The 9,566-nt window shown below is 48.0% G+C and overlaps 2 protein-coding genes across 2 annotated transcripts; one reads left to right on the forward strand and one right to left on the reverse strand.

Moving 5' to 3' along the window:
* Positions 1–4,292: 4,292 nt before the first annotated feature.
* On the reverse strand, positions 4,293–6,498 carry LOC136482726 (probable E3 ubiquitin-protein ligase EDA40). The gene is made up of 4 exons (XM_066479923.1): positions 6,421–6,498; positions 6,272–6,335; positions 5,618–6,168; positions 4,293–5,503 (listed from the first exon to the last, which is right to left on the reverse strand). Exons 1-4 carry the CDS (start codon positions 6,469–6,471, stop codon positions 4,535–4,537), a joined length of 1,635 nt encoding a protein of 544 aa, XP_066336020.1. The 5' UTR covers positions 6,472–6,498; the 3' UTR covers positions 4,293–4,534.
* A 1,713-nt stretch (positions 6,499–8,211) lies between these two features.
* Positions 8,212–8,834, forward strand: LOC136480653 (uncharacterized). The gene is given in 4 exon segments (XM_066478134.1): positions 8,212–8,411; positions 8,414–8,466; positions 8,559–8,623; positions 8,717–8,834. Coding segments are annotated over 4 exon segments (381 nt in total). The 5' UTR covers positions 8,212–8,266.
* The last annotated feature ends 732 nt before the right edge of the window (positions 8,835–9,566 follow it).

Consider the following 9,566-nt stretch of genomic DNA (forward strand, 5'->3'; position numbering starts at 1 on the left):
TTATTGAGGTATCGAGAAGCGCTCAAGCTTCCCCTAGTCCTCATTGAAGCCCCTCACAAGGAATCCCTCGCAAGGACCAAGCTCCCGGTCGGGTAACTTCATGGATAGCCTCGGGCCTTCCCCACGCGTAAGTGGGTCTCCGATGTGCCTTTCTCCGATGCTGCGGGTCTTGTTCCCTTCCCGTACACGGTGGCGGCCACACCGCAAACACGGTTGGTGTGGTCTCGCAAGACCACAAGCCCCGCCAAGTACAAAAATGGTGCATGCAAGCACCGAGTGGTAGGAGGTATGCAAACCTCACTAAGCACTAGGCCTAAACCTAGAGCAAGCACATATGAGTGTTGTCTAACTAACCTAAGCACTTTGCAATGCACGTACGCTAATCACCGAGTGTATCACTAAGCACTATGCATGTAGAGAGCTCTAAGATGGTGTAGCAACACTCTTGGTATGTTTCCTCACTCCACACCTCATTTGGCTTATTTGAGGTCCTATTTATAGCCCCAAACAAAGATATGGCCTTTGGGGAGAAGATCACCCTTTCTGCGGATCGTACTTTGATGGACCGTCGGACCATTGCGACAGAGTCCGATGCTTTCTGCAGGTTATCATTGAAACTAGCAATTCTAGGAGCATCGGACCATTAGCGTTGGACTATATGGTACCATTGTTCACTTTAGTCCAGGGAGCATTAGACCAAAGATAGGGGCGCCAGACCATTAGCGTCGGACCGTCCGACGCTCAATTTCCAGCAAAGACACACCTCCGTATTTTGGGCGTAACATTTAGCTCTAAACTCCGATTTGGCTGATCTTGAACTTTTTGGAAAGCTAATGAAAAGCTCTACATCTTTGAGCTGGTGTCATGTCAATTTGAGCAGATCCCAAATCATAAGAAAATTCCAATTCACTCACCTCTTTTTCTCGGCTTAAGTGGCTTCATCTTTGTTTCTCTATTTGTGTCCGCGCTTCTACTTCTTGGTGTCTTGGACTTCTAGCATGTCTTGCAGGTCTTCAAAAAGCTTCTAATGTCTTTTTTGAGGTGCTGATCATCTGGATCACCTCGTTGCCTAAGTCAAAGTCCACCTTGCATCCATTTGAACTATACCTTGTATATTAGCAAACAACATTAGTCCAAATGGTCATGTTATTTATCAAATATCAAAATCCAAACTAAATGGGCCAAGGGTCCATTTTCCTTACAATCTCCCCCTTTTGTGATTGATGACAACACGACCAAAATAATATTGCTTAAACAGAAAAAAACACTCATATAGCCTTCTTGGACCCTAGGCTAGTCAACAAGAAAACATGCGGAGGCATGTATGGAAATAAAGTGGAAGATCTGACAGTAACATTAGTTGTCGTTTTCAAAGCTTTCAAGATGAATAATAAAACCGAAATACTTCTAGCCTACAACTGCAAGTATGTGTTTTCTGCTCTTATTTTTATGCTTCTTTTTTAGTTATGATTATTCATTAATAACTAGAATTTTGTGATTGCAGCAACCATTTCGTCTTCATTGTTATCAATATTCGCAAAAATCGTATCGAGGTGTGGGACTCGAGGAAAAATGAATTTTCTTTGCTCGATCTGCTAATCAAAGTGCTGAATGAGTAAATGAACCTAATAACATATTATTTTGTAATCGCACATAGCACATTCTAATGTTGCCCCTTTTTCACACTTTATAATGTGGCACAGTATCTAGGGAAGAATGATCGGTGGGACGAAGGTCCCATTCTAGGTTGCACCAATGCAATTGGAGACCATAAACCAACCGGCGGGAAGCAATGAATGTGGGTTTTACGTAATATGGGCAATGCTTCACTACCTCAGCGTAAAATCAGAGCAAGCAGATGCTTTGGTGTGTATAATCCCCATTTCATTTATATCCGTTAATTCAACAAAACAATCTACTGTTATCTCTTACATTTGTGCCTTTCAATATCATCTTTTTTCAATGACAGCGCAAGAAATTTAAACACCAAAGGCTATTAGACATGAAGATCTTAGCACTGTCATCGGAGTTAGCAGCCTTCGCTAGACTATTATAACTTCTTTTTTATTTTGAAGGATCGAGATCTTGATAAGTACATTTGAACTGTAATCATAACATTTATAATGTTTAATGTTGATGGACCTGTCGAGTACGTAGTGAATATAAAGCAAAACCTGATTCCACAAAAAATAAAACAAAATAAAATAAATTATAAAACGATAAAATACGAAAAAGAGATCGCTGCCGGTTAGCACAAAACCGTCTGCGTTGCTAAAGAGGGCACTGCCGGCTTGATCCACGAGCCGACAGTGTTGCTCAAGACATCACTGTTGGTTTGAAATACTAACCGGTAGTGTTGTTGAAGCTATCAATATCGGCTTGAGCTACCTGCCGGCAGTGTTTCCTTAACCAACATAGCCGCCTTGAGCCACCAGCCGGCAGTGATGGCTTGCTCAACACTACCGGGTTGAGCCACCAACCGACAGTGTTGGCTTGCTCAGCACTGCTGGCTTGAGGCACCAGTCGACAGTGTTGCTTTGACCATGACTGTCGGTTTGGGCCAGAAACCGGCAGTGTTAGTTCAACTGGACACTATCAAGTGGCACCAGGAACCGATACTCTTGCCTGTACATCACTAGTTGTTTTGAGTTACTAGCAGTGATGTCAACCCCCCCCCCCCCCCATCATTGCCGGTATGCCACTGTCGGTTCAAAATCTGGTAGTGAATGGGGGTTTTGAACCGACAATTATGTGCTTGTCTGGGGTAGTGTCTTCTTCCCTATGCCTACATTCTATGCCACGCTCCCTCCTTCCACCCTCAGTTGAGCTCAGAGCAAATCTGGCACCGGCGGTGCTGCACCTTCCGCTCTCCCCTTTGTCCACCCCACCATGGGCCACCTTGCTCCGCGACCACTCGGCTCCCTAGGTCGACAGTGCGTGGAAGGAGATGGCAACGCGAGATCTGCAGCGGCGGTGATGACACGACGACGTCACGAGGTGCACGGCACGATGACAGTGTGTGGCGGCGTGGCATGATGTGCTTCATCCGTGGCCTTGCGCGGTAGGCCAAGGCCGGCATGAGCATTGTGGGCCATCGTGCCACGCGGCACGACATGGTTCAAGCCTCCTAGTGCCGTCCCTGGGCCGTGACATAGGCATGGTGACACGGCACGACATGCCACGACAGCACGGCCGTGCCTGATAGTGTCATGCCCCGCCGTTCTGTGGCAAATCATGCCAGGGACGGGCCATGGGCTTGCCACCCATTTAGACAACTATAAATACTAGTAGTGTTGTCGGTAGTCGTAAATACTTTGAAAATATCCATGTAGATTTTAAAAGAGTAAGATCCACTAGCGGTCCTCAAACTTGTTTGGCTGTGTCATCCCAGTCCATAAACTCGTAAATCATCTGTTTAGGTTCTGAAACATGTTCGGCTATGTCACCCCGCTCTCTAAACTTGCAAATCACTCGTTTAGGTCATCAAACTTATTTGGCTGTGAAAAGGCATAAAGAAAAAGTTAGCATTCGCATCGGGGATAGTAAATTCGAATTGGACCCGAAACAATATCAAATTGTGGTTGTGGCAATGAGCTTCTGGATGGCCTGAAGCGCCTAGATGGCGTTTTCCATGTAGAAGCCAAGCGGGGCGGAGATGGAGGCGAGTGGGTTTGCCACCATCTCCTACTTGACATGTGTGTCCCATTTGGCAGAGCCATGTAAGCGTTGAATCGACCTACCATGTAGGATAACGGGTTGGATAAACAACCATTTGGACTTGGGTTAGACTCGTTACAATTTCAGGCAGCTAAAAATGCATTTTGAAACTTTAGGGACACATATGACACTTTCGGAAAACTTTGTGGACTGATAGTGAATTTTACTCGATGGGTCTATTGAATATGTTGTGGACATTATCTGTTTTGAGTGTATAAACAGTTTCAGCGACCCAGTTTAGAGATCCAATTTAGGGGGTGTTTGGTTCTTTAGTCGCTCCTAAAATTCATGTCACATCGAATGTTTAGATACTAATAAAGAACATTAAATATAGATTAATTACAAGACCTATTACATAGATGGAGGCTAATTTGCAAGATGATTTTTTAAGCTTAATTAATCTGTCATCAGCACATGTTTACTGTAGCACCACGTTGTCAAATCATGGACTAATTAGGCTTAAAAGATTCGTCTCGTAAATTAGTCGCAAGTTATGTAATTAGTTTCGTAATTAGTCTATATTTAATACTCCATATATGTTTCTAAACATTCGATGTGACAGGAATAAAAACCAAACACCCCCTTATATATGTGCTCTTGTAGAGTTGTAGTTACTCTAAAAAAGGTCTTTCATTACATTAAAGTGCTAGATAGACAGAGTGATTAAACAAACACAATGCGGGGACATCTCAGGGGCCGCTGACGCTTATTGGATTGGATACACATATTAGTAGTACGACAATATAATAGGAAAAGACAAAGAACAACTTGGCATGCGCGTCGGGGATAGTAAATTCGAATTGGACCCGAAACAATATCAAATTGTGGTGGCGCTGATGATCTTCTGGATGGCCTGCAGCGCCTGGATGGCGTTTTCCAGGTAGAAGGCGAGCGGGGCGGAGAAGGCGGCGAGTGGGTTGGCAGCCAGCTCCTGCTCGACGTCCTTGTCCGCGGTGGGTACTGGCGCTTGCGGGTTCTCCTCGAACTTCTTGGCCTGCTCGAGGTAGGCGATCATGCGCGGCGTGACGTAGAGGGAGATGACCTCCTCGTCGCCCCTTCCAGCGGCACGCTGGCGACCATGGGAGATGATGGTGGCGAGCGCGTAGGGGTGGCCCAGCTTGTTGTAGAGCTTCTGTGACTCCATGTATTCCAGCAGCCGCAGCAGCTCGGCTCGGAGCGCGTTCACCATCCTGTCGCCGTCGTCCAGCATGATGTCCTCCAGCGCGTTCTGGGCGTCCATAATCTTATCCCGCGCGCGGTCCAGTTTCCCGCCATCTGCCAGCTCGCTAGCCTTGCAGATCATGTCGGCGTGCTGCCGGCGTACCTCCTCAGCCTGCACCGACCGCTCCTCGCTGCCGGCGACGCCAGGAGAGCTCGGCTCCGGGGTGCGCAGCCGCTGAATGTTCTGGGCTGGCTGCCGCGTTTCCTCGGCGGCGTAGCTGTGCCTCGCGACGGCTAAGGTCGCGTTGTAGGCCTCGCTCTCGGAGCTTTGCTTGAGAGTGAAGTTGACGGCAACCTTGCGCGTCTCTCCACTGAAGAGGGTGCCGAACTTGATGGTGATCACGCCGTTGGCGTCGGTGGTCTGCGTGTAGTCCGTTCCGGGGGCCACCGCCATCGTGTCCAGGTCGCCGTCGCCCGTCTTTGGGGTGAGGGTCAGCTGCACGTCCTGCGCCACCACGGTGAGGAGGCCACCCAACAGCTGCGCGAAGGGCGCGCTCAGGTTCGTCCCGTCGGGCACGGTGCTGTACGTTCCGCCGGAGGATTTCTTGGCGATGTCGGTGAGCAGCTATAGCAGTGGCATGCATCCAATCCAAGGTATAGGTTGGTTAGCTAGCAGTAATGATCGATACGACCGGTAGCAGTAGCATTGGTTGGAGTAGCAATAGCTAGTGTTGCATACCTTGTGGTCTGTGCCCTGGCCGAAACCAAAGGTGTAGACAGACACCTCGCCGGGGTCGACTTGCCTCGGGTCACCGGAGGACTTCCCCTCCGGCTTCCCGTCGGACATGAGGAAGATGTTGGCGGTGCGGGACACCGTGAGCACACGGTCGCCGAGGACAGCCAGTCCCAAGTCAAGGCCGGCCTTGATGTCGGTCCCACCGTCGGCAACCAGGCGGCCGACGATTGTCTTGAGGTCGCTCTGGGCAGCTTGGGTCATGGAACGTAGCGGTGTGAGCCTCTTGGCGCTGCTTTCGAAGGTGACGATGGAGAGGCGGTCCACAGGGGTAAGCTTCATGATCACGAACTGCAGGGCCTTCTTCACGCTCTCGATCTTGTGCCCTCGCATGCTGCCGCTCACGTCCACCACCGCCACCAGGTCCAGGCCCTCCCTCACGGCGGTGGAGGATGTTGCCTCGATCTCCACCATTGCCGTCACTGAGTCCACCGTGAGAGCCACATCTTTCTTGCTGTACTTCGGAATCCTCATCGTCACTAGACCCTGTTTGTTCACTGCAACTCCACTCATACCGTTGCAACGCATAAAGCACACATCAATGATCGAATTGACATCCATGGATGCATGCATCAATGGAAGGCTGACGGAAGACGATACCTCCATTCGGATTCGGAGTAGTAGCAGGCTTCTCATCGTCGTTGAACGCCATCGAACCTGCCAGCTAAAATCGAGCAGAACTATATGAGAGAGTGAGTGCAATAACACAGTACTAACTAGCGAACTAGGCACCGAGAAGAGCACACCACCTTATTCTGCTTCCACTTTCTATCTATGATGATATGAATGTGTATATGCATACCTCCCTTTATATACTGATGATAGGCTCTCGGCATCTTCTTTCCATTGGATTTTCTATTATGGTCTTGCTTAGTCATTTTAATTTATTCATCTACCCGCCTCCACACATGATTAAAACATATGTTTTGACGGGAGGGAGTAATTAATGGTCGCTGATTGGTGTTGTTTTTGCCATTATTCGTTGTGTGCTGACAAGGTGTTATTCCCTCCATTCCAAATTAATTATAAGGTGTTTTGTCTTTTCAAAATTTATAATTTTAGCTATGCACTTTCTTTAGATAATGGAATGAAGGTTGCTGCTTGAGCCCACTTCAAGGAAGAGGCATCAGTCCACAATTATTACAATATGAAAAACGTATTGCACACAATAATTTCAAATTGAGAAACAATCCACAAAATAAAATGACAACCATTTGAGGCAAAGAAATGCAAATGCCCTCCGCTCTAGTGGACGACTTGCTTGAATAATAGCCCCTATTTGGGTCTCAGTTTGCTGCAACTGAGCACAAAACCATAGCCAATGTGTCACCTTGAATAGGACCCACAAAAAAACGATTTTAGGGTTGGTTTATTAAAAACCGAATTATTCCTAGCGAGACATACTAACCAACAAATGGCTACAGCTCGTATAAGTAACGGGCAGTATTGTTTCAGTCCATCTTGTTTTCACCAATTACTGAATAAAATCCTCAAAACTGGACACATGTAAGAAAAATGGACCCTAGGCCCATTTACTTTTGATTTTGGTGATTGATGATCAACACAACCAAATTGGACTAATATGCTTTCTAGTGTTTATTTTATAGTTCAATAGGATGCAATGCGGACTTGGATCAACTATGGAACATGAAGAAAATGATCAACACTCAAAAGAAGACATTGGAGGAGGTGTTAACAGCCTAGAAGTGAAGCAAAGAGTCCAAGACGTGATGATGTCGAAGCCCGAACAAAGCCACGCGAAGAAACGGAAGCAAACGTAGCGGTGCCACCAGAGATGGGCTGCTGCTGCTGGAAGAAGAGGGGGGCATCGGACAGAGCCGTGTGCACCGCCCTGGTCACTGCCGTGGGGTGGCGGTGCACCGGACAGGAGGTGGCGGTGCCACGGCCCTAAAATTCCAGAGAGCAGCGAAGGGGGACTCGGGCACCATCCTAGTCACTGCCCTCAGGGTGGTGATGCACCTCCCTGATGAATATTACCCCAATGGTTGGTTGTCAGTGACCAACGGCTAGCTGACGTGCCTGGCACCGCCATGTCCGGTGCCTAGCACCGCCATGTGTAACACGCTCGGTGTTACATCATAAATCTTTTACTAAAATGTCATGAACATCATGTTTACGTGTTAATGCATATAATAAAATGTGTAGATCAATTTCTTTAACTCAAAACGATCGACAGAAATGCGAATCGAAAGTTGATTCGATAGTCATGTTATATCACTTAGGGTTTAAAACCAATTTTTATTAAGCAAAGATGCTGTAGAACTATGGACGAAAGCGGGAACGGGAAATTCCCGTACCGACCGGCACCGAATACCGGAATTCCCGACCGGATATCATTTTCTCGGGAAAAACGGATTCGGGAAGAAATCCGGGAAAATACGGCGAATCCGGGATCGAAATCGGTTAGAGTATTTTCCTGACCGAATTAGCGGATCCCGTATTTATACAGGAAAACTCCCGCGGGAAATTCCCGTATTTAAGGCCTCTCCCACGCCGTCGCCTCCAGCACCGTGCCCCCTGCCCTTGCTCGGTTGCTCCCACTCCCACTCCCACCTCGCCGCGCCGTGCCGCGCGATGCAGGCCCGCGTCGTCGTCTTCCTCGTCAAGGGCCGCGCCTGGTGCTTCGCCCTCCCGCGCGCCTCCGCCGCAGCGTCCGCTGCCGATGGCGCCCTTCCGCCGCCGCCGACTCTGAGGGATCTCTAGCGCGGCATCTCCTTCGGGGCCGCACGGCGCCGGAGAAGGCCGAGGCCGTCGTTGACTTTGTCGCTGACAAGGTGCCTGCCTCCCACCCCACAGCCACGCTCGCGCAGGTACCCGTGGCGTCGCCCGCATTTGGGTTTTCTGATGGATTGGTTTGGATTTGCAGATGAACAGGGCTTGGATCGGGTTCGGGAGCGCGTCGGAGGGGTCGATGAAGAGCCGGATCCATAGGTGAGTTCAAGGCTCGGCTGGGATTGATTTGGAGATGGCGAAATGATGCAGGGTCGTTGGGCTTATGCGCTGTTTGTTTTCTGTTTGTTGCAGCTTCGGGCTGAAGCTACTCTCCCGGGTGAGGACGTCGGAGGTGCTCTTGAAGTCCGTTACCAAGGACGTGAGCGCGCTCGAGATCGTGCATCCGGCGAGGTCAGTTGTGCTGATGTGATAATCTCTGCATTTCCACTTCTCTTGGCAGAAGCCCGTGTGTATTTAGTAGACATGTCTTCTTCTTTTTTTTTGTTCCGTGTTGCTGTCAACCTGTCATTCTGTCAAGCACTCAAGCTGTGGTGTGGATATGTTGCTGTCATTCTGTGTTGCTTTCATCCGTATATGCATGGTTGCAATTATTGCGTCGAGCTAACTGTTTTAAGTGGTTACATGTATATCGATGTTCTGGTTTGTGTTATCGATTCCCGATCGTAATCGACATGTTTCCGATCGAAGTATTCTGTTCCCGATATCCCGTAATATCGAATTCGTTTTCCCGTCCGGCTTTCCCGTTCCCGCTACCGTTCCCGGTCATATAATGCAGGAGCAGGAATGGTTACGGTGTTTTCCCGACCGTTCCCGACCATTTTCAACCCTATGTAGAATATGTATGTGATACTTAAATAAAGTTTAAAGTACAAACTTTGTAGATGACATTGAAATACTTGTTGTTCAAAAATAATATTGGTAAGTAATATTTCTACTAGTCTATAAATGCAATTTGAAATAAGACTCAGCTCAAAAACTTAGGAAAAATTTAAGTATGTTAATAGCTAGACATTGCCGTGTTTAGCAAATTATTGCAAGAGACTGGGTTAAGGAGTGATGAGGTGTTATAGCTCAATTTAGCAGCCTCATAAACCACATTGTGCTTAGAGAAGACAGTTTAGGCTTAGAAGCAACGGTTTAG

This window comes from Miscanthus floridulus, chromosome 9 (assembly GCF_019320115.1).
Source record: "Miscanthus floridulus cultivar M001 chromosome 9, ASM1932011v1, whole genome shotgun sequence".
NCBI classification, from domain to species: Eukaryota; Viridiplantae; Streptophyta; class Magnoliopsida; order Poales; family Poaceae; genus Miscanthus; species Miscanthus floridulus.